At 39.8% G+C, this 27,111-nt stretch overlaps 1 protein-coding gene across 2 annotated transcripts in view; it reads right to left on the bottom strand.

Moving 5' to 3' along the window:
- Positions 1–372: 372 nt before the first annotated feature.
- rab28 (RAB28, member RAS oncogene family) overlaps positions 373–27,111 on the bottom strand; it is a 145,409-nt gene continuing 118,670 nt past the window's right edge. Inside the window, exons 6-8 of one of the 2 annotated variants that reach the window (XM_080190042.1) lie at positions 21,413–21,490; positions 4,190–4,290; positions 3,608–3,705 (exon numbers count right to left, since the gene is read on the bottom strand). In XM_080190042.1, coding sequence (XP_080046168.1) covers positions 4,195–4,290; positions 21,413–21,490 — 174 coding nt within the window. In that variant the 3' untranslated portion in view covers positions 3,608–3,705; positions 4,190–4,194. Of the gene's footprint in view, positions 3,706–4,189; positions 4,291–21,412; positions 21,491–27,111 lie in introns of both variants that reach the window. The other variant, XM_080190052.1, reaches the window with a different exon arrangement.

The following is a 27,111-nucleotide window of genomic DNA, read 5'->3' as shown; positions in this document are numbered from 1 at the left end:
ACTACGGGGCACAGCCTCAAGATAAAGGGGGGGGGGCGGTTTAGAACGGAGTTGAGGAAGAACTTCTTCACTCAAAGGGTGGTGAATCTCTGGAATTCTCTGCCCGTTGAAGTGGTGGAGGCTACCTCGCTAAATATTTTTAAGACGCGGGTTGATGGGTTTCTGATAAGAGAGGGGATTAAGGGTTATGGGGAGAGGGCGGGAATGTGGAACTGAGGCACGACAGATTAGCCATGATCTTATTGACTGGCGGGGCAGGCTCGAAGGGCCAGATGGCCTACTCCTGCTCCTATTTCTTATGTTCTTATGTTATAAAAATTCCTCTCCCAAATGAGGCTCAGCAGTAATGTCCACCATGGTCAAACGGCCTTATGAACATTCAGTCAGAGCTTCACAAAAGCAACAAGGTCAAATGACGTGTGATGCAATTCATTCATGAATTTACAAGTATAACTTATCACCACTTAGTCCATAAATTGTCCATACAAACCTGGAGTAAAAAATACTTTTTTGGGGAGAAACATAGAAGTATAATTTTCCTTTATACATTTGTTTACGAAATTGTTAAATTGGCTGGTGTCAAAAACACAAAATTAAAACATGCATTACTTGCGCATGAATATTTAGAAGTACCAATGTGAAAAGTGAAACCGAAATACTTTCAGTTAACATCAGGCTATTTGTCATAATTTGTGTTCATGAATATTCAATGAATCAAACAAGACCAACTTCTGTAAATCTCTGATTGTATTTTCATAAGCAGATATACATTCTAAAAGAGCAGTAAAACATTTGTATTCCCATATATCCACATACAAATGAAACTTGGATAAAATTTACAACACTCACAAACAATTATATCACAGTTACAACATCAGCCCAACAATACTTTAAGCAGCTCATATTCTACTTTATACTGTGCATTAAGCAGAACGATCTGCTTAGAAAGTCTGGAAAAAAACTGCAACATAACTCTAATTACCTTTATGCAATACATGACAAAAAAAATCATTTTAAAATATCAGAAATGCTTTTAAACAATTGAGCCTTCATTCATATTGCAAGTATTGTGCATCTAGTTAACTACCATTGATACATCAATGAGTTATTTACAAGAACTGTGAAGTTTGCAGAGGATTGCAGACAATTTATTTTATAATTTAATTAATGTGCCTTTGTGAGCTGAACTCATCTAGTACCCTGGTTGGGGTGTTAGTGAGGACGATCATATTAAAACTGAACAAGAAATGTGCATTTCTCATTGTTGTATTAAACCATGACATACACAGACACTATTTATAAAACATGGAGTTAATGCTGCAAGACTTTCATCTGTGCATAGTGCTTTGCTGAACTACAACTAGAAATGTGATTGCTTTCACAGAATGCAAAGATGCAAATTCATACAGATTGTGAATGTAAAAAGATTGAAGCAAAGAGTGCTGAAAAAACTCAACACTGTTCCTCTCTGTGCAAATGCTGCCAGAGTTAACAGAATCCACCATGACTTCTCTTCAGATTAAATTCAAATAAGGTCAATATAAACTCAGTTACAGATCAGTTCCATTATCAGTAGAAGGGAGAGTGGGAAATGAAACAAAAAATGTAGACAGTACTGACTTAGGAAACTACAGGCGTCTGCTTTAACATCCATAATAACGTAAAATAGGGGAAATTATTCTAATAGGTTCTATTCTAAGACTTCCCTGGGAAATTCAGAAGGACTCAAAGTCAATCGAGAGCCAGTCTACTGAACATCACAAACCTTTAGCAGACTACTGTAATTCATACAGGAAACTGAAAACATATTTTCTTTGGCCCTGCTGAACTGCTCCATCACACAAAGGCTGAGTGGATAGACTAATGGCTGCGCAAATCCCACTGTCCGCCCCAAGAAAGCAAATAGTCCACCCCAAGGATTCATGGTGGGATCTTTGCCTGGGGTAGGGTGAGTGAAAGTTCTGATCTGCCACATTTATCTTCACAGATGAGATCCCCAGGAATTTCAAGGCCATAGTGTTAAGCTAGGGAAGAAAAGTGTGTTGGGCAGAGACACAATTCTATTCTTGGATCCTGCTGCTAATATATTTTAATGAACATGAATGTCTAAACCAAAGAAAAGATAATATCAATGAGGCTGTAAATGAAGATTCGCAGCAAAATGCAAAAATGAAATATAATATTGACAAATTAAAGTAGTGCACTTTAGGTTAAACAAAGGTGATTTTTAAGTACATCATGTACAAATTTGCATGAGGTTCCTTTCTCAGCTGCTGAAACTTGACAACTTCCATGCATTATAAACTTTTAACATGAAGATGATTCAGAAATGTCCAGGGACCAAAATTTTACTCCGTTTGGTTTCAAATCTAAGCAGGTGATACTGCTTCCTTCAGGAACTGTTATACTTAGACCAAATGTCAGATTTACAGTGAAACTTCAGCATTGCAGTTAGGTAAACGCTGCCATATAAATGCACCCTTAGAAAAAGATCTTGCAATAAAAGTGGTCTTGACTTTCAAAGACTAGACAGCACACAATTTAAAAAATGCTAATATAACACTAAGACACACTGACAGATCAGTTGAGTACAGGTCTTTAGGAATCCTAGGGCTTTGTAATGCATGATCTTAGATCACACTTATAATGTTGTAGTTAATTCTGATCATGCCACAAAATGTGTACATACAAAAGGGACACACGCACAAACACACAGTTGAGGATGTAATGGTCAGCAACATGCCTGATCCCCAAGTCTAAAAAGAAAAAGGCTAGAAAGAAAAACTTAATAAATGAAAAATTCTGGAAAGAAAATGGTTAAGGAGAACCCCACCAAAGTGCCTAAAATATCAAATGGTATAGCTAAAGCACACCCAGAATTTGACAAGAGGCTCTGAGAATATTAAATTCAAATTGCTGAAAGCTAATTTAATCAGATAAAAGTCTTACCGAAAGAATGATTAATGCATGAAATATTCAACCAGGCAAGTAGTAAAGGCAATAATACTCAGGGCATTCAGCAAGCGTTTGGATGATGCAGGAGAGTAAATGCACAAGAGGGCTGCGCTTCAATGAACCAAATTAATTTTAATGGGCTTGACTCTATTTTCGTAAATACTTTTTAGCAGGATTCAGGTCCTCACAGCAATCTTCTGCACAGCCCACATTTCTGGTTAAAAAAAGTTACAATAAAAAGTTACTTGTTTTTCTAGATCTATAAAACGTTACCTTTTGTTATTTTAAGTGAATTTGCAGTTAAAATACATTTCTGTAAATGTTGAATTACATTTAAATGCACTGCTGTATAAATTAGACTTTTGATAGTTATGAGTACATATCCAATGCAGTTACACCATCATTTTAAACAGAATGGTGAATATTCTTTCATAACTCAGTTCTGAAAATCATACTCAAATGTGTGGTCCAACCTCTTGGATCTCTGCAGTCGACAGTGGCTGCCTTGTTTCTCAGCATACGGTAATGCAGTCAATCCGTGAAGTCTTTTACTGTGTTGCCGAGATGGTTGCTGTCAAAACGAAGTTCCTGAGAAAGAATGGGCCTGTGTGAACGAAGCAGGGTTGCCAAATGTACTAATATGGGGATGTGACGGGATCACTGAACTGCACACATTGAACTTCTAGGAGGGTTCACAGTTCTCACCACAGGCTCCTGGCTGTAATTCACAATATCTGCCTTCACTACACGCTGTCACAAAAAAAGTAGAGATGTTATGGATCATTCTGCAAATTCAGCATAAAATACAAGTCAAAATAGATTTATTAGAGAGAGGATAAGTATGCTAATACAAGACCAGTAAAACTTTCAATTACAAATGAAGTAGATAATGTATTATTGTATTGTTGAACCGTGAGGCAATAAAGTAGAATTAACTTAATCCCCCATAAAAATAAGTGTACAAGGTTTAATAAACTGTCGCTTACTATGCACGAGTTAAGTTTCAATACGCAAAGACCTGGAGGGGATCCACTATAATATAACAATCGCATTAGGGTTTTTAATTTCTTTAAAGGCACAATATGAATGCAAGAGTTGCAATACAGAATTGGGATGAATATACATCAAATCTATAGGTAATATTTAAAATAACTGTATAAATGTGCTACATTTTGTCTTTTATTTTACACAACACAGGTAAAAAATTGACCGGTTCAAGTTTTTGCTGCAGTACCTGAATTATTGTATGCCACACACTTTACTCCGGCATTGAGCAGAGCTCTGTGATAGATTCGCATCATGTGGGTAATTTACCAACTCGGCCCTGACAATACGCTGCCAACAAAAAGATGCCAGGACAGTAAAAGAGCGAGGGAGTAGAGAAAAAAAAATGAAAGGAAGAATGAAGATAGAATTGAAATGTTTCACATTTTTAATTGCGCAATGACTAAAGTGAACAAAAAATAAAGCAAAATAAAAATACTACAACACAGATTTCTCAGTTGACTTTATTTTAACACTAGCAGTAACCCATTTATTTCAAATAAATTACCAATGCTAAAACAACGTTGATCAGTAAATTCAGGCAATGAAACAGATGTATAGGCAGGACAAAGGTGAATTGACCCAATGAATACAACTTTCTTTTGTCGAATTAAGATCCAAAAATTAAAAATCAAATAGCTAAGTATCTGTTTAAATATTCAAAAAACATTTGAATACTGTCAGATCTTGATGCAGAGAAATGATTAATAGTGTACATAAAATGGTTTGAACAATCAAGAAGTATGGAGAATAAACAGAATGAATATAATTGTATTCTACTAGACCATGGAAAAACATTTACATCTATGGAGTTATATCTTCTAAAAAGTGACATTGGATTGGGATTCCCCCCATCATCCCACCCTCTTTGGGATTTCACAGAAGTGAAATTGAAGGTAAGCTGAGAAGCCTTGAACAGTTTGCAGCTAAATAATTACTAGTAATTAAGTGGCACATTGAGTACTATTTTAACCCTTGACTCTGGATTTCCCAGCATAGCCTAGGGAGAGGCTGTTGTTGAAAGCATGTCTCTTATGAAGTGCTATCCCTACTCATTGAGTGATAGTAAACTTCTTGGAAAACACTTAATCTATTGTTGAAATGTTAAAAATCTCTGATTCTTTCAACCAGTTTACTTATTCCAATGTTTGACCCCGGTGCCCTTATTTGCAAGATGGACAAAGGACAAACACAAATAAAGGTTCAACAAGTTTATTAACACTATTAACCCTCAAATTACCCACATAAAACAAGAGGATACCCTAAAATCAGATATACTACCCGCAAAGATGGTTTGGTTAAAACTGCAGGCTCAATTCCCTGAGTCCCTCTGGCCTATCGTCACAGTGAGTCTCGATGGCAGCTTCTTCCGTCCTTCCTGCCTTCTCTGCTCAGTCTTCCGAATGGTCAAGGGTTGCCTCCTTCATCAAGTCTTCGCCAGTCTTCCCTGCCGGTGTCTGCAAGTGTGTTCCTTCATTCCCTGCCTGCTTGCCTTTCCAGAAACTTCTCTGGCTTCCAGCCAATGAGGTCCCAGGAGGGGGTTCAAATACCCAGTGGGTTTCTTGATGTCTGCCTGACAGGACACTAGGGTCCACCTCCCTGCTGCTGCTTACATGTAACCTATTATCAGATTAAGCCAACTGCAGGAACTCTTGGTGACAGAAAGTCTGGCCTGACCTGGGCTTCTAACAATAGGCTGGTGCATTTCAATGGGGTGCAATGATCTCCTGCTAAGTATCAGTAGGGTGCAACGACCTTTGATAGGAGGTTGATGAGTCAGGCCCAGACAGGTTTGTGTATTGTACAGCTGGCCTGCCTGAGGTTTGACTGTGTTTGATTTTTAATATGCTCAATTCTTTAAAATTGGATATCCTAAATTATCAGTCATAAAACTAGGCCCTGTTTATGTTACACTATGGAGCACTATACTCGCCTTCAGCTGCACTTTCCTGGTGCAAGCTTTCAACTACAGTTTGGGATCTGCTTATGTAGTTCCACATTGAGTTTCTGAGTGCCAAGATTAGAAGCAATACCACCACCAAAGACACCAACAGGAGCAATACCACTAACAACAGCCTTCTTTGCAGCCACATGCCCCTTCACAGGACAAAGAGATGGACACTGAGATCAAGCCTCAAATATAGGGTCTTCAGACAGACATATCTGAACACCAATGCCTCAGGAAGTTCAAATTCTCATGGTAGGTCACTTCTGACATCTGAAAACTCCTGAAATAAGATTTCCTTCTCAGTGGAGCAAGAGAGCACGCATTGTTAATTGTCAGTAAGGTGTCCATTAGTGGGAGGCTACACTACACCATCTCCTTGCCAAGTCATGTTTTCCCTTCTCACGCACAAACAAAAAATGCTGGGAAATCTCAACAGATCTGACAGCATCTATGGAGAAAGAATAGAGCCAACGTTTCAAGCCTGGATAACCCTTCATCAGAGTTCTTTCTTCTCTTGCAAGGAGAGAATGCAAAGAGATGTGAGCACTTGTAATGACTTCGTGGAAAGGACAGAAGGGGTGAATTTTGCCATTCTGCCCACCATGGGAATCGGAGGGGGTGGACCATGGAAAGGTCTGTTAACCCTCAGGCAGGATTTTCTGGTTTGGGACGAGTGCATCTGGAAAATCCTGCCCAATATTTGGGGAGGGTGCTTAGATGCTAGATGACAATGGGATGAGTGTGAACTTTGGCCCTTCAGGTGGGGATTTGAGGGAAAAAGGTCAGGCTTGGCACCTGGAGTGTTATGCCACTCAGAGGTACTAGATTCTCCATGCCCACAGAATTTTGCTTTTGAAGTAGATATCTTATTTGAAGCTTTAGGATTGTGAGAAGCCACTAGAGGTTGGTACGATCTTGGTCCTGCTCTAGAACAAGCTGGATGAACTCCATTAATGATGCCATGTTCTCAAACTGTTCACACCTCAGAACTAGAACATGATATCAGCCATCCCTCAACACCCAACGACCCACATCTGTGCACCTTGCCACTACTGCTATCTTTGTAGCATTCTTAAAGTACTCCAAAGAGTATTATTGGCAGTGTATAAAACAGGCAATCTGATCCTATTTGTTACCCAGCAGGATAATTAGATTAAATTTATCCCCAGATGAGTGCCCAGGACAGAGAGCAAGAGAATGAGAGTGTGCCCTTTGAGCTGGAATTATTTTCTATTTCTTTCCTAATGCCAACAAATCCTTCTGCCCAGACCATGTTTTGGTTGGAGCGAAAAGAAAGCATCAATTTAGGCAAAAACTTTCCACTGACTGCAGCTCTGAACCAAAGAAATATTTGGACAATACTGCAGTGGGGTGTGGAGTCAAACTTGAACTTTTCAAAAAATAAATTCCAATCAGCACATCAGTAACCTTTGGCTCCGTCAAGAGAGCGAGTCCATGACCAAATCTGAATAATAGTTAAAACACCCACCAAGTAATTGAACTAACCAGACCTTGGATTGAAATTGCAACTCTGAAGCTTTGGTTACACTGGAGGATGGTGGGTGGGCTAGAATCTGTTATTGTTGTGGTGGCAATGCACTTTGAGAATTGTAATAGAATTATACAGAGTCAACACAGATTAATGAAACAAAAAAATCGTTGGACAAATCTGTTTGGGTTTTTTGAGGTTGTCACTGATTGGCTAAATAAGAGGTAACCACAAATGTAGTGCAGAAGTATCTTCAAAAAAGCATTTGATAAGGTGCCACACAAAAAGGATATTACTCAATATTTGGGTTGTAGATTTGGAGGTAATATATCAGCACTGGTTAATGAACAAAACAGAGGGAGTAGGATTAAACAGGCCATTTTCAGTTTGGGAAGGTATAACTAGCAAGACACCACAAGCAGCAGTGCTTGGTCCTCAGCTATTTAAAATCTGTAACAATGGGATTGATGACTGAGTATAATGAATCCAAACTGCAGACAGTAGAAAGTTTGATGGAAAAGTAAGCTGTATTAAGATTGCAAATAGAAGAGACTGGTTAAATGAGTGAGCAAGAATATGGTCAATGGAATATAATCTCAGTGGGAGTGAAGGAGGTGGTGGCATAGTGACAATGTCACTAGAGAGGTAACTCTGAAGTCCAGGATAATATCCTGGGGACATGGGTTTAAGTCCAACTACAGTAGTCGGTGGAATTTAAATTTGATTAATAAATCTGGAACACAAAGCTAATCTTAGTAATGGTGACCACAATAATGATCATTGATTGTTGCTGTCTGCTTCACTAACGTCCTTTACGGAAGGAAATCTACCATCCTTACCTGTTTTGGCCTAATTGTAACTCTTTGACTCTTAACTGCCCCTTCAGGTGGCATAGAAAGCCATTTAGTTCAAGGGCAATTAGGGATGGACAGTAAATGCTGGCCTTATTGTCCCTTTAATTTGAAATACTTCCTTTGACAAAATGGGTGCATCATCCTTCTCACACACCCTGAACAGCCAGGGAGCCTGGAGGTGGGATGCTAATGCCGTGGCTCAGTCCAAGAGCCTCAGCAAGCATTCTTCTTCATCGTTTGGAATGCCAACCTGCAAATGGTCCCACTCTCTGGTGGGGAACAAGTCCAATAAATTCCACCTGCTGAGTATTTCCAGAGTGATTTATTTTTATTTCCGACTTCCAACACCTCATTTTCAGCAACATGGAATTCAGCCCATGAAAGAAAGAAAATCTATACATAATATATTACACATAATGTGTATGTGTATATTATGTATGCTAATGTGAATTTATCAACTCAAAAATGAAAAGATGTAAATAGTTTTTTTTTAATGATGGGAGGGTGAGAAATATTGGTAGAGAGACCTGGGATTCTTTTATATGAATCGCAGGAAGTTAATATGCAGTACAGCAAGCAACTAAGAAAGCAAATGGTGTGTTATACTCCAATCCTTTTGTAATAAATGCTAAGAATGAATAAGTCTCACTACAATAGTACAAGGCCTTGTTGAGGTCATACCTGGAATACACATGTACAGTTTTGATTCACATACCTACAAAAGGATAGATTAGCCTTGGGTAAAATGCAATGAAAGTTCACCAGACCGACTCCTAGGATGCATGAGCGACCTTGAGAACAAAGTAAGTGGACTAGGCCTATAATCCTTACAATTTAGATAGATGAAAAGTGATCTCATTGGAACATATAAAATTCTTAAGTTTGACAGGGAACATGCTCATTGGAGTCTAGAACTGAGTCACAATCTCAGAGTAAGGGATTAGAATGAGAAAAAATTCCTTTACTGAAGGTGTCAAGGATCTCTGGAATTCTCACCCCAGTGATCTGTCAATCAATAGATTCCAGACAGACAATGATAAGATTTTTGGAATGCTAGGAGTTAAGGAATACGAGGATAATGTGGAAAAGTAGAGTTGAGGCAGATCATCCAAGATCTTACTGAATGGTAGTGCAGCCTCAAAAGGTTTACTCCAGTTCTTAATTCTTATGTACTTATGCACGTGGTGCATACTATGAATGACAAAGTGCAAACTCTCCTTCCTATTCCACTCACTATCACTGCCGAGTTGCTCATAGAAGGAGCAAAGAAATTAATAAGAACATAAGAAATAGGAGCAGGAGTAGGCCATCTAGCCCTTCAAGCCTGCCCCACCATTCAATAAGATCATGGCTGATCTGAGGTGGATCAGTTCCACTCTCCCGCTTTCTCCCCATAATCTTTAATTCCCCTGTCTATCAGAAACCTATCTACCCGTGACTTAAATATATTTAGTAAGGTAGCCTCCACCACTTCAACGGGCAGAGAATTCCAGAGATTCACCACCCTTTGAGTGAAGAAGTTCCTCAGCTCCGATCTTAACTGCCCGCGCCTCCCCCCCAAATCTTGAGGCTGTGTCCTCTTGTCCTGCTATCCTTTCTAAGCGGGAAGAATCTCTCTACCTCTACCCTATCCATCCCCATCATTATCTTATACGTCTCTTTAAGATCCCCCCCTCATCCTTCTAAACTCCAACGTGTACAGGCCCAGTCTAGTTAGTCTCTCTTCATAGGCCAACACCCTCATCTCCGGTATCAGCCTAGTGAACCTCCTCTGCACTCCCTCCAAGGCCAATATATCCTTCCGCAAGTGCGGCGACCAAAACTACACACAGTACTCTAGCTGCGGCCTCACCAGTACCCTGTACAGTTGCAGCAAGACCTCCCTGCTTTTATATTCTATCCCCCTCGCTACAAAGGCCAACATTCCATTCGCCTTCTTGATCACCTGCTGCACCTGCAGACTGAGTTTTTGCGACTCGTGCACAAGGACCCCCAGGTCCCTCTGCACCGTAGCATTTTGCAGCTTTTTGCCTTTTAAATAATAGTCCCTCCTACTATTATTTCTGCCAAAGTGGATAACCTCACACTTGCTAACATTATACTCCATCTGCCAGGTCCTCACCCACTCGCTCAGCCTATCCAGATCCCTCTGCAGACTTTCCACACCCTCCACGCAATTTGCTTTTCCACTCATCTTCGTATCATCAGCAAATTTCGTCACCTTCCACTCAGCCCCCTCCTCCAGATCATCTATATAAATGGTAAACAGTTGAGGCCCCAGCACTGATCCCTGCGGCACTCCACTAGTCGCTAACCAGAATAATACCCATTGATACCAACTCTTTGCTTCCTATTAGGCAGCCAGTCCTCTATCCACGCTAACACTTTACCCCCAACTCCATGCACTCTAACCTTCTGTAGCATCCTTTTGTGAGGCACCTTATCAAACGCCTTTTGGAAATCTAAAAACACCACATCCACCGGTTCTCCTCTGTCTACCGCACTAGTCACATCCTCATAGAAATCCAATAAATTCGTCAAACTCGACTTCCCCTTAACGAATCCGTGCTGCGTCTGCTCGATCAAACCATTCTTTTCTAGGTGCCTCGCTATTTCTTCTTTGATGATGGATTCTAGCATTTTTCCAATTACAGATGTTAAACTAACCAGCCTATAATTCCCTGCCTTTTGTCTGCTACCTTTTTTAAACAGCAGTGTAACATTAGCCGTTTTCCAATCTTCTGGCACTTCCCCGGAGTCCAGCAAATTTTCGTAAATAATTACTAAGGCGTCCACTATCACCTCTGCCATTTCTTTCAGAACCCTGGGATGCATTCCATCTGGTCCTGGGGACTTGTCCACCTTCAGTCCCATTAGTCTATCAAGCACTAACTCTCTAGTGATAGTAATCGCACTTAGACCCTCATCTCCTACCATCCTTCTATCTTTAATATCCGGCAAACTATTCATGTCCTCCTCCGTGAAGATCGAGGCAAAAAAACTTATTTAAAGCCTCAGCCATTTCCTCATCGCCCACCGCTAAATCCCCCTCTCATCCTCCAAGGGTCCAACATTCACTCTAGCCAGCCTCTTCTTCTTTATATATTTGTAAAAACTTTTACTGTCATTTTTTATATGTAGTGCTAGTTTAGCTTCATACTCTATCTTTCCTTTCTTTATCACCTTCTTAGTCATTCTTTGTTGATTTTTAAATCTATCTCAATCTTCTATTCGCCCACTATTTTTAGCCACTCTGAACGCATCAGCTTTTAATTTAATACTCCTTTATTTCCTTCGATAACCACGGCTGGTTGTCCCTTCTCCTACAGTCCTTCTTTACCATCGGAATATATTTCTGCTGAGTACCGAAAAAGACCTCCTTAAAAATCCTCCACTCTTCCTCAGCCGTCCTACCAACCAATCTGCGCCCCCAATCTACATTCGCCAATTCCGCTTTCATCCTATCATACTCCCCTCTGTTCAAACAGAGGACACAGGTTTGGGACCCTACTTTCTCATCCTCCATCTGCATCAGAAATTCAATCATAATCCTTCATTTCAGAAAATTTGAGGAGAATTTGGGAGGGTTCGCAACCTTAAGCATGTGAAAATAGTTCCATTATTCAGGTACTGTTACAATATGATAATGGGTGTAGGAACATCAGATACTCTTTTTAAAAACTGCATAAACAGAGCTGAAGATTGCCTCATAAGCCATCTGTAAAGAGTCATTTCATTGACAGATTCAAATTCAACCATCCAACCAATGAAGCCATAATATCTCCACCTAGATTGATTACATTTTGACAAAGTGCCAAGTGAACAAAGTCATGTTCAACTTTCAAAAAGGTCAATAAAAATAATCAAAAAACTGACAGTTCCCACAGAGTTGAAACTCCACCTGCAAACATTGCTGGTCTCAGGCCACAATAAGAAGCTCACTGTAGACTTGACAGTGGCCAGTTTATTTCACGGATCTTGGCTCTTTTTTAGACGAGCATTTCTCAAGAAAAATATTGAACTGCTGTTAAATCTCAAAGGGGTCAATTTCCTCGGAGGTTCTCTACCTGCCTTGTGCTAACAATGAAAACCTTTTGGGAAAAGGGTTTCTGCCCAACTTCCACTTAAATTACCATGTTCAGGGGGAAAAGCTCCAAGGAAACCACCCCTTCTGTCACTCACAGAAATATAGGGTTGAATCTTAAAAAAAAAAAGCAGGTTGGGGCTGAATGGTTTCCTGACACAAAATTGCCCATTTTGGTTTGAAGGTGGACGGTTGACTAACCGAATCCAAGAAATTAGATTGCAACATTAAATATGATAAATCTGACGTAGGGAGGAAATTCCAGAGCTTGGGGCCTAGGCAACTGATGGCATGGCCACCAATGGTAATAATTATTACTGGGAATACACAAAAGGCCAAAATAAGAGCAGCTTTCTTGGAGGATTGTGAGGCTTAAGGAGACTACAGAAATAGGGAAGGGCATCAGGATTTTAAAATCAAGATGCTACTTGACCAGTGTTGGTCAGTTTGGGTTAGTTAATTTGCCATGCTCAATTGACCTTTAGTGTCAGAGAGATTAACAGGGTAAAAGTGGGGTTATGGGGATAGGGCCTGCCTAGGATTGTTGTCGGTGCAGGTTCGATGGATCGAATGGCCTTTTTCTGCACTGTAAGGATTTTATGACATGTAAAGATGCATTTATAGAAATATTTACAATAAGAACATTAGCAGAATGTATAGAAAAATATAGTCACAGCTAAGGAGGCTATAAAACAAACTACAAAATTTCAAATCACTTAAATTTGAATATTTAAACATTCATTGTTTTGAATCAACTTTTTGTTTCTGTCTTACTACCAATTTTGTTATATCTAAAGCACTTATGGTACAAGTGTAGCAAATTAGTTGTATAACATTAAAAATTACTATCCCAATATTCCTGCTGGCTAAACCCAGCAATGCCAAACATTATCCCCATTGTGTTACTTCAAATCTCAGAGTTGCGTCTGAAATAATGCTATGGAAACAGAGAAGCTGCTTTCAGCACAGGCCTGAAATGACAGATACAAGCTTGAACAACCCTAAATCGGCAAAATTAACCATTAAGTAGGTTTCAGTTTGCCTAAACTGTATAAGATCTGCTTTTATCAAAGATTTAGACCACTATTGTATATATTCAGACTGTAGGGCTGTGTAGTGTTTAGAATCTTAAAAGAAACAACTGCAGGGAGCCAAAACTCAACCAAAGCAAGCAAGATGGTGTGTTTGTTTATAGCATTTCATTCAAATCAACATTTGAACAAGTCTGATATAAAATTGCTTTAACAATTGCTTCTTACAAACATTTGTAGTCTGTTTGTAAGAGCTACAATGCAAAAGAGAACAAGTTAGTGTCCAAAAGTTCAATTTTTCAGCACAACTGCTGCATAATTTGATTGCATGCATTACATATGTTAGTGCTCAATTCAAATTATGTTTTTGTTAAAATACTCATCAGTTCAAGTGTGCAAGTAATGTGAAACCAGAAAATAGCTTTAGACTGGTCAGAGATGAATTTTGTACCATAAAAGGCAGATCTTGTACAAGGCAATTAGTTAATGAGTGCTCGGCTAAATTTTCAATTGATCATCTTCACTCTATCTTATCTGAAAGTTTAAATTAATTACAGCTTTCCTGCTGATATGATCACAAAAAAAAGGTCACTAACTTTCAACTAAGGTCATATAGGCTGAAGACTTTTCAGGAGCCTTATCTAATCTCAAAGCTTCTGGCTCTTCAACCAGCAATCTGTGCAATTCACCCCAATTAATTTCCAACGTGTTTGTTTAAATTGCAAGATCTAATTACACAGAACATGCCAGTTAACAATACAAGTCAAGAATAATCCTTGTTTAGTTAATACATTAAATTAATTAGAATCAAATGAATCCAAAATGCAGGCCATCGGATATAAATCACAAATATGATCATTCATCAGTCAGGACATTCTGCTGATCTCTCACAATAAGCCATTTCCTAGAGTTTCTACCAATCCCATCTCAAAAAAATGATGGAACATCATACTTTAGAGAATTTCTAACCTATTGTGTCCATTTGATGACAATCTTTAAACTTTATATCCTAGCTGAAATTAGAATGGACACTATGCATATGTGAAAAACATACGTCTATTCAATGTTTATATAATTAGAATCAGGAGTTTTAAACTGCAGCAAATTTGGAGCCTCAAGTGAATGAAACATTCCATTTCCATGATCATATTTGAATATTACTGCTCATTATGCTCATTAATGCATTATATTGAAACATTAATAAAGAACCAAGATCCCAAAATATTAAGCCGTCTTTTCCCTTTTTGTTGGACTATCCTGGGACTAGTATTCCAGAGATCTAGGATAATGCTCTGGGGACATGGGTTCAAATCCCATCATAGCAGCTGGTGGAACCTGAATAAAATTAATAAATCTGGAACATAAAGCTAATCTCAGTAGTGGCGACTATGAAATTATCATCAATTGTCATAAAGATCCATCTGGTTCACTAATGTCCTTGGGGGAAGGAAATCTGCTGTTCTTACACAGTCTGGCCTACATGCAACACCAGACCAAGAACAATATGGTTGAAATGTTCAGTTCAGGAGTCAGGGCTAAGGGCAATTAGGGCTGGCAACAAATGCTGGCTTTGCAGCGATGGTTGCATTCCATGAACGAATAAAGAACCAAGTCAGTTAAAGAAACTGGAGGTCAACTGGAAATTTCCAAACTGGAAAGTGGCATCAGATGGCACAAAAGCTTTTAAGGCTTTGTTCGCTGCTATTCCTGCCCTTGGTGGGCCTGAAAGTTCAGCTCTATAAATAGTAAATTTTTCTGATCCCAAATGAATATCCATTTCATTGGCTGCAAAGATTTGGTTCACTGTCTATTTCACGTTTCCCTGAGATTTTCAATGTCTCAGATGGCAGAGTTGTACCCAGGGACATTACAGGTATGGCAATGTGACAGTGTGGGGTGCTCCTAGCATTCACCATTTCTTTGCTGGGGCCTACTGGTTCAAGATTCAAAGCATGGGCACCCAGTGAAATGTGAAATATGCCATTAAGTCACAATGTGGAGATGCCGGCGTTGGACTGGGGTAAACACAGTAAGAAGTCTCACAACACCAAGTTAGAGTTAAACCTTAACTTTAACCTGGTGTTGTGAGACTTCTTACTATATTTCACAATATCAGGGAGTCCCACAGAGCCCAGGGGCAAGTTGAAAGTAGGGCAATAGCAATTTATTTACTTCATCCACCTACTTTCTAAAATTTATGTTTTCCAGCAGTAGGGCTGGAATTGAAGATGCAACACTGTTGAAAAACTTGTAGCTGTGTTCAAATTTCCTACTGTTCTGCCAGTCCTACTCCGTACCAAAAGGCGGTTTCAGGTGCTCCTGAACCTGGGACGGCATATGTCTGTCAAATTTCATATAATGGTAGCTCTCTCTTTTTACTTGCCTTTCAGATGGAACTCCAATCTCATCTCTTTATCTCACTATAACTAATTGATAAAATGTAACCATCTGCCCAGAACACAAATGTGAAACAATAACAAATGTCACTTTCACACCCAACTCCCAAACATTGATCACTACTAGGTAAATCATTTTACCTATATCCATATACTGTAGGTTATATGCAATAAAACATTTTTAATCTAGAAAAGCTTATCTAGCATCATGTGGCACAGAACAGCAATATTGTTTCATTTAAATACTGCTTCTTTTACAGGAAATCATGGACTGAGTAGAATTGGCATTTTCTAATAAATGTGAAAACACCAATTCCAATTTTAAAATCAGAGTTCTCGAACAGAATAAAACATTAAATAAGACAAACCCAAAATTCTTCATCTTAGCAAGTAGCTTTTAGTCAGTTTCTATTTGCAGATATTAAAGATATAAGTTAAAGATATAAAAAACAGCAAATATTCAGTTACTTTACAACCGTTGTGATATCATTTGCAATTATGGTTTAGCCAAATAATATTGCTGCAAGGATAAAATAAATAATGATTAAAATTATGACATGCAAACTAATTTGAACAAATTTGGAATCAGCTTAAAAACCTCATTGAGAAGTAATGAATAAGGAGCAGTTAAGAGTTTATAATTTGACAAATGAAACACAAATGCAACTTGGTGCTCTAAAACACTAGGGAAGGAACTGAGCAACGTAGCATTTAAACAGTACAAATTTTTCTTTAAAGGTTGGGCAACAAACAAAATATATAAGCTGACGTAATCTAGGTATTTCACATGCATCTCTTTTGCAGCTGGCTCACGGCCATCACTGTCGGAGACCTGGGAGCAGATTGTCTGCCCACCCACTTAGCTGGGAAATACTGTATGACAGGCAGAAATGTTGAGGGAGTGGGTGGAGGTAGAGACAAATTAGATATGACAGGGTATGGAAAAGAAATCACTCAATAGAAGTTATGAGCAGAAAAATGCATTCCCGTTGATAACTAATATCAAACTTTCAGTGTCAAGGTAACTGTTCAACTGAAACAAAACAACTAGATACTTCATCATCCAAAAATAAGGTGCTGAATCTGCCATATCATACTAGTACTTCTCTTCGTGGGTGTGAAGAGGTCAGGCTGGATGATAACCATCCCCACATTTTCCAGAGACAACATAACTCCACCAAAACAATTCCAGAAAAAGACTAATGGATTCTTGGTTAGCTAGGGAAACATATCATTAAGATCCCAGACTTTTGGATAACATATCTATTTGGGAGTACAGGCTTGTCACTACAACACATATCTAAATCAACATCTCAAAATATTAGTTTTCTTGCTGTCTACTGAAACTACATTTTTTACGAAAATTGCATTAATAAGAACCAGTCCACATTATATTTTTCTCACTATGTACTCTCTGTCTATTGCAACAAACGAATATGCACTGCTAATTTATAGAACCACCTTCGTTTGAATAACTAAATCTTAATTTTTCTTACACCACACCTGAAAACTTTTTTTTAAACACTTTGGTATAATTATCAAATTGTCTTTCCAAGCATACTCAGTAAAACCCTATCATGGCAAATTTATTTTCAAAAAAAAATCCTTTCTCCAGAGGTTGATAGCTAATTCCGGGTATGGTTATTGATACAACTTTCTATAGTTTGTCTGAACAACTTCTGTATTCTTCATGGATGAGCCTATAAATTGTATGTCAACAGGTTTTTTTTTAAACAGGGGACAGGACATCACAACCAAGCAGTATCCTATTTAACAAAACAGAATTGAACAGCAGACATCAGTCAGCAATAAATAGGAGCAAAACAAAAGAAAAACGGGATTTTATTTCCTTATCTAACACTGTAACGAATCATCTCTTTCCTAGCTAAAGTAAGTTAATTCAGCTCAGTCCATGGATCAAATCTGGACCTGTCTATCCTAAACCATTCAAAATTAAAGTGAAATTACAAATTTTAAGTTACCACTTGATAATTTTTCAGATTTGATGACTCCTGTTGCTCCTGTAAGCAGATCCTTATGATCAAGAATTTTTCTCAACTTCGTCAATATCCGGCCATACAGTTGCATTAAGTGAGGGTCATGTCACACAATTACAGAGAATACACACCACAGAAGCAAGTCATTTGTTCCAATTAATCTGTGCTGGTGTTTATACTACACTTGAGGCTCTTCCCATTCCATCTACCTTATCTCAGCCATTCAGCATATCTTTCCATTCTCTTTGCTCTCACAAATGTGTCAGGTTTCCTTTTTGAAAGTATCTGATCGATTAGCCTCAACCACTTCTTCTAAGATTAACTGGCATCTCATGGCAGTCATCACTGCTGGTTGTCCTGAGGGAAAGATTTGCAATTTGTTCCAAAGCATTCCACTTCACCAAAGGGAATAGTTATGTCACAGCTGAGCAGGTGACATTGGTTGCATTGCTTCTGTGCCCCTGTCAGTAGTCATCTCCTCAAGATATTTCCTTGTCCCCAAGGGTCCACCCTCACACTTCAGGGATGAAAGTGAAGATCTGAGGCAGTCTAGACATGCTGAGGATGAAGAAATCATGAAGGAAGCTCTTGTTACAGTTGGATGTTGAGGGAGTGCGTGTCCTTTCTGTAGGTGGATCTCACTGACTGGTTATTGGGTGTTTTGATGGCCACATAAGTGCAATTAATAAATTCCTGCACCTGGGGGAATCCAATAGTTGAGGCGTGCTCTGCACCTAATCCTTGAAAAGACCCGGAAGTGAAAAAATTTAAGGCCACAATGATTAATGATGACTGACAGGGCATGGCGAAACAGAGTTGCACGATGCAAGGTCGGCATTGGGAACACAAAAATTTATGATCATCTGCCTGGAAAATCATAGACTCTGCTGTACTAGTTCTTGATCAGGTAGCTGCCTTTGGTGGTGAATCCTGTGCGTTTCTGAACTCCTTTTCTCCTGTGTTCTCTTGATGCTTATTTTTCTGCTCTTCCTGCAGGGGGCATTGTCCCTCATCATCACTGGGCCCAAAATATGAGAGTTGAGCTTCCATTGCTGGCCTTCCTTATGGGCAGGTGGCCAAATAATTGTCCTTGGTACCCTTGTTCCCCACAATGTGGTGGTGGTGGTGGTGGTGGTGGTGGTGGGGGGGGGGGGTGTGGAGGAGAAGCACAGGTCACATTCAAAGCTTTGATGCAGAGTGCCCATTTCTCCTTCCACACATGCAATGCCAAGGGTGCCTACCTCCTTACTAGTCTCCTTTTGCTTCCAGTGACTCTATTAGGGAGCCAGAGTGATACTCTGGGCAGTCATGATTGGCTCTCCAATATGTACCCACCTTTCTTAAGCTGGTCAGTTTCTGAAGATATGGATAACACAGCTGGCCCTTTCTAAATCAAGATTAAAATGCTTTAAAAGTCTTATCGAGCTTTTTAAACTATTTTCATTGGCAGGAATTGGAGGAGAGCGGGATTCCTGTCCCATCACCCCAGCCCCCATCCACCCTCCCCAGAGTTGCATACTGACATTGCCACCAAGCACCAGTATTTTCAAGGCTGACCCTGCTCCCTGGGTCTCTGAAAATTCAACCACTAGTTTCGGATTCTTCACACGTAAAAACATTTTGTTCACATTTACCCTGAATAACCCATACGTAACTTTAAAAGACTTCTATCCTGTCATCTCTCCTCTAAGTCTTCTACTTTCTGAAGAAAAAATTGCCAACCTGTTTTTTCTAATAGCTATAATCTTCAGTTCAAACGCACTTGTAAATAATTGGTCAGAGCTGCACAGCACTCCAAGTGCAGCCTCACCAACATCAATTTAACTTCATTACTTTTGAATTGATCCTGATACATTGTAAGCATTTTAAATTGCTTGCTGACCAGCTGGTTTAAATGATCTGTTTACCATATTGACTTACTTTTTGTCTTTTTTAAAATTATTTGATGGGATATGGGCATCACTGGCAAAGCCAGCATTTATTGCTCATCCCTTATTGATCTGAGTGCCTTACAAGGTCATTTCTGTGTAGGTGACACTTCTATTTCTCACCAAAATGCATAACCTCATATTTAAACATGTTAAGTTTCATTTGGATGTCGTAATTTAAAATATGTTGCCACATGCTATTTTTGGATGGTGGACTGATGAACATTTTAGTGAGGCAAGACCAACTGGAAATCGACAGTTAAAAGCTAATCAAATTGCTGTGCATCTGGACTCACTACGTTTGAACCCATGTTCCCAGCGCTCAGTCTCTGGATTATAGTCTAGTAACATTACCACTAGACCACCATCCCTCCTTCTGTGTAGGTGACACTTCTATTTCTCACCAAAATGCATAACCTCATATTAAAACATGTTAAGTTTCATTTGGATGTTGTAATTTAAAATATGTTGCTACATGCTTCCTTTTTTGCATGGTGGACCGATGAACATTTTAGTGAGGCAAGACCAATTGGAAATCGACAGGCAGATTTACTTTACAAATGGTTCGTGAATTTGAAGTGAATTTTAATCTATTTTGTAACATAAACAAAACAAAATATACCAACCCTGTTCTTAAGCTAAATTCATTATTTAACCACAAAATTTCCTGAAACTGCCCAACTTAGTTTAAAGTTTGATTGTCAGCAGACAATGACAATTTCCAATTTATTTTTTCTTAACTGAGTTAGAAACCAAAAGCTTGACCTCTGATCAGATGCCTTCATGACTGGAAATTGCCAACTCAACTGGTCAATAAAACCAGTATCTGATTGTAGCTTGACCTCAAATAGTCCCCATTTATCTGGTATATATCTCCAAAATATTACTGTGTCCAGATAAACATCTGAGTTTATTTCACAATGCTTGAAGGCAGCTTTTTCAAGTGTTTAATATTGATTTTTTTATATTTTTTTTTGTAAAATTGAAGTTGGAGGGATGGGCAGGACAATCCAGTTACATTTAGTTCCGGATTTTGTCCAAGATATAGCCAGGTTTCCATAATTACTACCACATTGGAAACCTCTCAGCTTTTAGATCTTCCATTTTATTTGAAGCTTGCCTTTCAGGGGCAGAAATATTTCATTGCCTTGAACTCCAGTCTGTGTTAGTCATTATATTATATTCAAGGTTAACATTACCTACTTATCATTTTCTATTTTCACTGTGTGAGGCAATTCTCATGATTGAAATCATGTGTCTCAGAGTAAAATCATGGCCTGTGTTTGAAAGTCAGTTTATTAGGATTTATTCAAATCAAACCTGCATCAAGTCCTGTTTCACCCGTCCTCATTGACTCGCACTGGTTTTTGATCCAGCAATAACTCCCACTCCGGCAATGCTTTGATTTTAAAATTTTCATATATGTTCATGGCCAAACCTGTCCTTTCTGCAAGTTCTGCCAGCCTTACAATTCTCTGCGGTCCTCTAATTGCGCCACTCTACTGCCTTGACCAAATAAATTCTGGAATAGCACCATAAATGACATATCAATTTATTTCTTTATTAAATCCTGACTAGAACTATAAACCCTTAGGGAAAGGAATATGTTGAGTAAAATTAAATCATTTAATGCATTAGCATTAGGTTTATGTTATAATTCATTCATTGATTGAAGTTTTACAATACCTGTGATTGTTCGATCTCTGCTTTATTTAGCTTGATACCAATTATATCAGCTGCAAACCTTTGAAAACAGAGGAAGACCTGCAAAAGAGAACAGATTAAATTATCAGAAATAAGCAAACATATACAGCTGTCAAAATAACCACATTTGTTTCTTTTATCCCCCAGTCAGTAGAAATTTAAATAAGATCTACCAATATTACACGTTTATGATGTACTGTATTTTACACATCAAATACTTTCTCCAGGTCTAATAGAAATGATGAAAATTAAAAGAAAATAAAACTGGCAAATATAAAAAAACAAATTAAATGGAAAGTTAAAATTGTACTTTTCTAAGAGTGGTTGAAGAAACTAAATTTTTCCTTCACCTTAACAATTGGCATAGCTTACAAAGGATATCCAGCTGTAAAACCATGCAATCTGGCAGCAGAATTAGGCCATTTAAGAACATAAGAACTAGGAGCAGGAGTAGGCCATCTAGCCTGCTCCGCTATTCAATAAGATCATGGCTGATTTTTCTATGGACTCAGCTCCACTTACCTCTTACCGCTTGGATAGCAAACGTGGTCCCATTATTTAAGGATAGCAAATGTGGTCCCGTTATTTAAGAAGGGTAGCAAGGATAACCCAGGTAATTATAGGCCAGTGAGTTTGATGTCCATGGTAGGGAAATCGTTGGAGGGGATTCTTAGAGATAGGGTGTATGCACATTTAGAATGGAATAATCTCATTAGTGATAGACAGCATGGTTTTGTAAGAGGGAGGTCATGCCTCACAAATTTGGTTGAGTTTTTTTGAGGAGGTGACAAAAACAATTGACGAGGGAAGGGCCGTGGATGTCGTCTATATGGATTTTAGTGAAGTGTTTGACGAAGTCCCTCGTGGCAGGTTGGTGCAAAAGGTTAAATCTCAAGCGATAAAAGGAGAGCTAGCTAGATGGGTGGAGAACTGGCTTGGCCATAGAAGAGAGGATAGCAGTGGAAGGGTCTTTTTCCAGCAGGAGGTCTGCAACTAGTGGTGATCTGCAGGGCTCTGTAGCGGGACCTCTGCTGTTTGTGATATATATAAATGATTTTGAAGAAGGTGTAGCTGATGTGATCAATAAGTATGCAGACGACACAAAGACGGCTGGACTTGCAGATAGCAGTGAACATTGTCAGAGAATACAGCAGGATATAGATAGGCTGGAAAATTGGGCACAGAAATGGCAGATGGAATTTAATCCAGGTAAATGCAAAGTGATGCATTGTGGTAGAACTAATGTAGGGGGGAGTTATACAATAAATGGCAGAACCATCAGGAGCATAGACACGCAGAGGGACCTGGGTGTGCAGGTCCACAGATCCTTAAAGGTGGCAACACAGGTGGAGAAGGTGGTGAAGAAGGCATATGGCATGCTTGCCTTTATAGGACGGGGCAGAGAGTATAAAAGTTGGCTTATGATGTTGCACCTACATAGAACGTTGGTTAGGCCACATTTGCAATACTGCATCCAGTTCTGGTTGCCACACTACCAGAAGGACGTAGAGGCTTTGGAGAGAGTACAGAAAAGGTTTACCAGGATGTTGCCTGATATGGAGGGTCTTAGCTATGAAGAGAGATTGGATAAACTGGGGTTGTCCTCCCTGGAAAGACAGAGGATGAGGGTTGACCTAATAGAGGTGTATAAAATTATGAAGGGCATAGATAGCGTGAACAGTGGGAAACTCCTTCCTAGGTCAGAGGTGACAAACACAAGGGGTCACAGGTTCAAGGTAGGGGGCGGGGGGGGCAAGGTTTAACACAGATGTCACAGGGATGTATTTTACACAGAGGGTGGTGGGGGCCTGGAATGCACTGCCAAGCAAGGTGGTAGAGGCAGACATGCTGGGATCGTTTAAGACTTATCTGGATAGCCACATGAACAGACTGGGAATGGAGGGATACAAACGAATAGTCTAGTTGGAAGCATGAGCAGCGCAGGCTTGGAGGGCCGAAGGACCTGTTTCCTGTGCTGTATTGTTCTTTGTACCCGCCTGCTCATCATAACCTTTAATTCCTTTACTGTTCAAAAATTTGTCTATCCTTGCCTTAAAAACAATGAGGTAACTTCAACTGCTTCACCGAGCAGAGAATTCCACAGATTCGTAACCCTTTGAGTGAAGAAATTCCTCCTCAACTTAGTTCTAAATCTGCTCCCCCTTATTTTGAGGCCATGTCCCCTAGTTCTAGTTTCACCTGCCAGTGGAAAAAACTTCCCTGCTCCTATCTTATCCGTTCCCTTCATAATCTTATGTTTCTATAAGATCACCTTTCATTCTTCTAAATTCCAATGAGTATAGACCCAGTCTACTTAGTCTCTCCTCATAAGCCAACTCTCTCAACTCTGGAATCAACCAAGTGAATCTGCTCTGCACCCTCTCCAGTGCCAGTGTATCCTTTCTCAAGTAAGGAGACCAAAACTGTGCGCAGTACTCCAGGTGTGACCTCACCAGCACCTTATACAGCTGCCACATAAGCTCGCTGTTTTTAAACTCCATCCTTTTAGCAATGAAAGGCAAAATTCCATTTATCTTTTTTAATTACCTGCTGCACCTACAAATCAACTCCTTGAGATTCTTGCACAAAACACCCAGGTCCCTTTGCACAGCATGCTGCAATTTTTTACCATTTAAATAATAGTCCATTTTGCTGTTATTCCTACCAAAATGGATGATCTCACATGTACCAACATTGTGCTCCAACTGCCAGACCCTCAGTAGACTTAGACTATCTATTTCCCTTTGCAAACTTTCAGCGTTCTCTGCATACTTTGCTTTGCCACTCACCTTACTGTTATCTGCGAATTTTGACACACTACACTTGGTCCCCAATTCCAAATCATCTATGTAAATCGTAAACAATTACAGTCCCAACGCTGATCCCTGAGACACACCTCTAGTCACTTACCAACAACCATAAAAACACCCCTTTACCCCCACTTTTTCCTTTGTGTTAGTTAACCAATCCTCTATCTGTGCTAATACATTACCCGTAATACCATGCACCTTTATCTTACGCAACAAGCTTTGGTGCAGCACCTTGTCAAATGCCTTCTGAAAATCCAGATACACCACATCCACAGGTTCACCATTGTCCACTGCGCATGTAATATTTTCAAAGAATTCCACCAAATTAGTCAAACATGACCTCCCCTTCATGAACCCACGCTGCGTTGTACCAATGGGACAATTTAAGAAATAAGAACATAAGAACATAAGAAATAGGAGCAGGAGTAGGCCATCTAGCCCTTCGAGCCTGCCCCGCCATTCAATAAGATCATGGCTGATCTGTTGTGGCTCAGTTCCACTTTCCCGCCCTCTCCCCATAACCCTTAATCCCCTCTCTTATCAAGAACCCATCAACCCGCTTCTTAAAAATATTTAGCGAGGCAGCCTCCACCACTTCAACGGGCAGAGAATTCCAGAGATTCACCACCCTTTGAGTGAAGAAGTTCCTCCTCAACTCCGTTCTAAACCGCCTCCCCTTTATCTTGAGGCTGTGCCCCCTAGTCCTACTGTCTTTTTTGAGCGGGAAGAGTCTCTCCACCTCTATCCTATCCATCCCATTCATCATCTTATACGTCTCAATGAGATCTCCCCTCATTCTTCTAAACTCTAACGAGTACAAGCCTAGTTTATTCAGCCTCTCCTCATAGCTCAATCCCCTCAACTCCGGTATCAACCTAGTAAACCTCCTCTGCACTCCCTCCAGGGCCAAAATATCCTTGCGCAGGTGCGGCACCCAAAACTGCACACAGTACTCCAGCTGCGGCCTCACCAATGCCCTATACAGCTGCAGCAAGACCTCCCTACTTTTATATTCAATCCCCCTCGCTATGAAGGCCAGCATCCCATTCGCCTTCCTGACCACCTGCTGCACCTGCAAGCTGGGTTTTTGCGACTCATGCACAAGGACCCCGAGGTCCCTCTGCACCGTCGCCTGCTGCAGTTTTTCGCCACGTAAGTAATAGTCCTTCCTACCATTCTTCCTACCAAAGTGGACCACCTCACACTTGCCAACATTAAATTCCATTTGCCATTTCCTGGCCCATTCGCCCAGCCTATCTAGATCCTTCTGCAGACTCTCCACACCCTCCGCACAATTTGCCTTTCCCCCAATCTTGGTGTCATCAGCAAATTTCGACACCCTGCACTCGGTTCCCTCCTCCAGATCATCTATGTAAATGGTATATACAGATGTCTCGCGATTTCTTCCTTGATGATAGACTCAAGCATTTTCCCTACCACAAAAGTTAAGTTAACCGACCTATAGTTACCCGCCTTTTGTCTCCCTTTTTAAAACAGTGGCATCACATTTGATGTTTTCCAATCTACAGCAACTACCCAAAGTCCAGCGAATTTTGGTAAATGACCACTAGTGCGTTTGCTATTTCCCCCGCCATCTCTTTGAATACCCTGGGGTACATTCCATTGAGACCAGGAGACTCGTCTACCTTTGGCCCCATTAGTGGCTAAAGCCCCTATTGGCAGGTGGCTCTGACATCCATCAATTTAAAGTGCTTCGAAAGGTTAGTCATGGCACAAATCAATTCCAGCCTCCCTGATTACCCAGATCCACTACAGTTTGCCTACAGCCACAACAGGTCCACAGCAGCCAGCATAACTAAGGACCCCACACATTCTCACTTCCACCTTCTTCTTTTGGGAACAAGATACAAAAGTCTGAGGTCACATACCAACCTGCTGCAATCAGGCTTTTGAATGAACTTACCTTGCATTAAGTTGATCTTTCTCTACACCCTATCTTTGACTGTAACACTACTCTTTCCCATTTCCTTCTCTGTGAACGGTATGTTTTGTCTGTATAGCGCGCAAGAAACAATACTTTTCACTGTATGTTAATACATGTGACACTGATTAATCAAATCAAATATCCCTAGCTTGCCCAACACTAGCTCTTCCGTGATAATGATAGTTTTTAGATCTTCACCTGCCAAAGCTTTCCTGTCATCAATTTTTGGCATGTTATTTGTGTCTTCCACTGTGAAGACCGACACAAAATACCTGCTCAATGCCTCAGCCGTTTTCTCAATTCCAGTTATTACATCCCCTTCTCATTGTCTAAAGGACCAATGTTTACTTTAGCCACTCTTTTTCATTTTATATTTGTACAAACCTTAGCTATCTGTTTTTATATTCTGACCTAGTTTACTCTCAATGCATGTTACTTTTCTTTATAGCTTTCTTTGTGGCTTTCCCAATCTCTAGTTTCCTACTAATTTTTGCCACTTTGTAAACATTTTCTTTCAGTTTGATATCCTCTTTTATTTCCTTAGATATCCATGGCTGATTATCTCTTTTTCTACAGTCCTTCCTTATCACAGGTATATACTTCTGCTGAGCACTGTGAAAGAGTGCTTTGAAAGTCCTCCACTGTTCCTCAATTGTCCCACCATAAAGTTTTTGCTTCTAGTCTACCTTAGCCAATGCCTCCTTCATCCTTTTGTAATCACCTTTGTTTAAGCACAATTGGATTTTTACCTTCTCACACTCCACCTGTGTTTTAAATTCAACAGTACTGTGATCGCTTCTTCCGAGAGGATCCCTAACTACAAGATCATTAATTATTCCTGTCTCATTACACAGGACCAGATCTAGGATAGATTGCTCCCTCGTAGGTTCCATTATATACTGTTCAAGGAAGTTATCGCAGATACA

The sequence above is a fragment of the Carcharhinus amblyrhynchos genome, chromosome 1 (assembly GCF_965287045.1).
Source record: "Carcharhinus amblyrhynchos chromosome 1, sCarAmb.v2.hapA, whole genome shotgun sequence".
In the NCBI taxonomy this organism is placed as follows: Eukaryota; Metazoa; Chordata; class Chondrichthyes; order Carcharhiniformes; family Carcharhinidae; genus Carcharhinus; species Carcharhinus amblyrhynchos.
This window is presented reverse-complemented; position numbering and strand designations above follow the sequence as displayed.